Below are 3,052 nucleotides of genomic sequence, written 5' to 3' on the forward strand. Positions count from 1 at the left end.
CCGACGTTTGAACCATGTCATATTTCATAAGCAACTGGCCTTTCAAACAGATCAAGAATTTCGTTAAAATCGTCACAAACATATTAATACTATGGATAACTTAAAGCTTGACATCGTCGACGCCCAAAAGCAGTGTGCTCGTCCGAGTGCGAGCAACCGAGTGCGAACAACCGGTTGTCAATTGCTGCTTGGTCTCATGATTACATAACTGAACGCTCACTGAAATCATCAAGGGGTAGTAGTTAGATTAATAGCGAGGCGTGTGTTATAGTCCCTAAAAAAAAAAAAAACTGCTATTATTTGTATTTTCACTTACCGCCCTTATTGGCCATCTGCACGTTCCTAGGGCGGCGGCGGGGGGACCATTTTCGAGCTGGTACAATGCCGTTTGGGTGCAGTTTAAGCGATGCGTTTTTTTCCCTAATTTGAACTTTAAATCGTTTAGCTCGTCTGTCTTTATCTCCATCTCGCCCAAGTGTGCCGATTCTCTTTTTTTCATTTCTTTCTGCAGTACTTGATATTTGTTTACTATGTCGTTGTACTTTGACTCAAGATTCTCTTTTTCTTCCTGCAGCTTTTCCAATTTGTTTAATATTTCGTCGTAGTTGGATTGTAGCTTTTCATTTGCTCCCTGCAGCTTTTGCCATATCGATTCTAACATTTCTTTTTCTCCCTGCAGCTTTTGAAATATCGATTCTAGCAATTCTTTTTCGCCCCGCAGCTTTTGAATTTGGTTTAGTATGTCTGCGTTATTTGATTCTAGCTTATCGTTTTCTCCCTGCAGCTTTTGACACATCGATTCTAGCTTTTCTTTTTCCGCTTGTAGCTTTTGACACATCGATTCTAGCTTTTCTTTTTCCGCCAGTAGCATTTGAATTTGGTTTACTACGTCGTCATAACTTGATTCTAGATTATCTTTTTTTTCCTGCAGGTTTTGACGTATCGATTCGAGCTTTTCGTTTTCATGCTGCAGCATTCGCATTTTGTTTACTACATCATTGTAACTTGACTGTAGCTTATCTTTTTCTTCATGCAGCTTTCTCATTGCGTCATTGCTATTTGAAAGCACTCGCGCCCATTCGTTGTTTAAGTTGTCGATTTCTCTTGCGTGCTCACGACGCAATCTCTCATACTCCGCGGCGTACTTTGCGGCGCATTTCCTCTGTTTATATTTATAATTATTATTATTATTATTTAAGAAGCACCGAGGCATTAGGGTAGGTTTACTGGACTGTCGATACTTACATTGTAATAGAGAAAACCAGCGCCGGTCACGACGCCGCCCGCTAATGCCGCCGCAATGTATTCATACATCCTTTAAAGACTTCGGTGAACTTCGGTGAACTTGGAATGACTTGGAATGACTTGGAATGACTTGGAATGACTTGAAATGACTTGGATTGACTCGTAACAACAAAAAATACGTTTCGCGTTGCGTGTCTGTTCGACGTCTGGTGAAACATTGGTTGTTTACTCGAGGTCGCTAACGAGTAATGTTAATACTGAAATCGGCCAGCACAAAAGCCTAATAACTAAAAGCCTAACAACAGCTGTTATTACCTACACAGGTGCATATTGCTGTCGACCGAGTAATTAGTGCTGAACCGATGGATTTACGATTGGAAAAATAGACACATACCGTGGACACAAGCTGTAGCACATATTATATCAAACCCTTCGACTAGCATATACATGCATTTGTCGTCCCCTGAGATCTCTCCTTTGTCCGTGGCTCGACACCGTCGAGTGGGGCCAGTAAGACAACATTTTGTAGGCAACATTAAGCAACATCAGGCCGAGGCCCTGAGACCGGCGGAAGACGCGAAACTAACAGGGTACGTCGTGGTTAAGCGCAGTAGGTTTAGTGGCAAATCGCGGCGCTAACAACCGCTGTTTCTTCGCGCGCCTGGCATCGTCGGACAGACCGTGATCTCGTGGATCTAACGAGGGATCGAGCGGCCTTCTATACGCCCTAGCGGCTGAGAAATCCGGGAAAACTCCCATTTTCATTTGAAAATTAGTAATTTTCAGGCTTTGTTATTTTGCATAGCAACGGCCGCCGGCGGCCGGGTAAGTTTTTTGGTTTTGGCGGGTTTTCGGTCAAGGAGTGGATTTTTATGCCATTTTGACGTCGGCGACCTGTCTGAATCGCGCCAGAACCTTTATGTAAAGGGCTGGTGACCCTAAGACAAAGGGTAATGGCGAAAAATCGCGTTTATTGTTAGTGGGGCCGTAACATATGGGGTACAATCGACCATTGCCGTACATGTTTTCTCAAAAAAAAAAAATGAAAAACCCTATCACCACCAAGTCTTACAACATAAAACCGTCGTAGTCTTTGCCCTTAAGTACTTGAAGGTTTTTTGGATTTTGAGCGACGATAGGTACGTGTTTTTTGTGACGTTTTTTTTTAGGGCAAAGTCGTTTCGACGGCCAACTCATTTTTTTTTTTTGACATCACCGAGAAACGCTGTCACGTCGTGTCACGGCTTTATATAATAGTACACAGTGCTTTGGTGTCGTTAAACGCCGTGTACGGTACGGGGTGCCGGCGAGTTTTTTTTGTTTTGTCGAGCTCATGAGTACTTAAAACCTATGTCCATATCTATTATCTTTGCCGGTGTGTTAGGCTGATCGGATCACTGTAGTTATTCTTATAAAGAGAAAGAAAAAATTGTGTAATATAAATCCGCTGACGATAATAGATTTTTTTTTTGTCTAGAAGCCGATAGGTCAAGTTAAATTGATTTTTTTTGAGGCTTCAAATGTTTCTAACCGTTGAAATATAAATTAAAAAATTAAAAAAATACAAAATAGGTAGTTTTGCCTGACTCGATTCGAACCCGAAACCTCTTGATTATTAGTTCAAGGTGTTAACCGTTACGCCACTAAGACATATTCACATTAATGGGTAATTGTTTGGGTATTTAACGTGGAACCGTTTAACTTCACTCAAAAAAAGTTGACATAAAAAAATTTTAAAAAATATTGAAGTCATTAATCGAGAGGAGTTTGCATACTTACACACGGACAGAAGAAATATATATATATA

The 3,052-nt window shown here is 41.1% G+C and overlaps 1 protein-coding gene across 1 annotated transcript; it reads right to left on the reverse strand.

The window, feature by feature from the left end:
- Positions 1-265: 265 nt before the first annotated feature.
- On the reverse strand, positions 266-1,045 carry LOC126833337 (golgin subfamily A member 6-like protein 22). The gene is made up of 2 exons (XM_050564604.1): positions 317-1,045; positions 266-274 (listed from the first exon to the last, which is right to left on the reverse strand). Exons 1-2 carry the CDS (start codon positions 1,043-1,045, stop codon positions 266-268), a joined length of 738 nt encoding a protein of 245 aa, XP_050420561.1.
- Positions 1,046-3,052: the final 2,007 nt, after the last annotated feature.

The sequence above is a fragment of the Adelges cooleyi genome, unplaced genomic scaffold (genome assembly GCF_023614345.1).
Source record: "Adelges cooleyi isolate 19-005CV unplaced genomic scaffold, UGA_ACOO_1.1 ACOO_flye_CR_arks_rails_tigmint_CR_PRNA_2, whole genome shotgun sequence".
NCBI classification, from domain to species: Eukaryota; Metazoa; Arthropoda; class Insecta; order Hemiptera; family Adelgidae; genus Adelges; species Adelges cooleyi.

Excerpts from the sequence above, each read along its gene's own strand:
- LOC126833337 (XM_050564604.1), bottom strand. The coding sequence starts at position 1,045 with ATGAGAAAGCTGCATGAAGAAAAAGATAAGCTACAGTCAAGTTACAAT.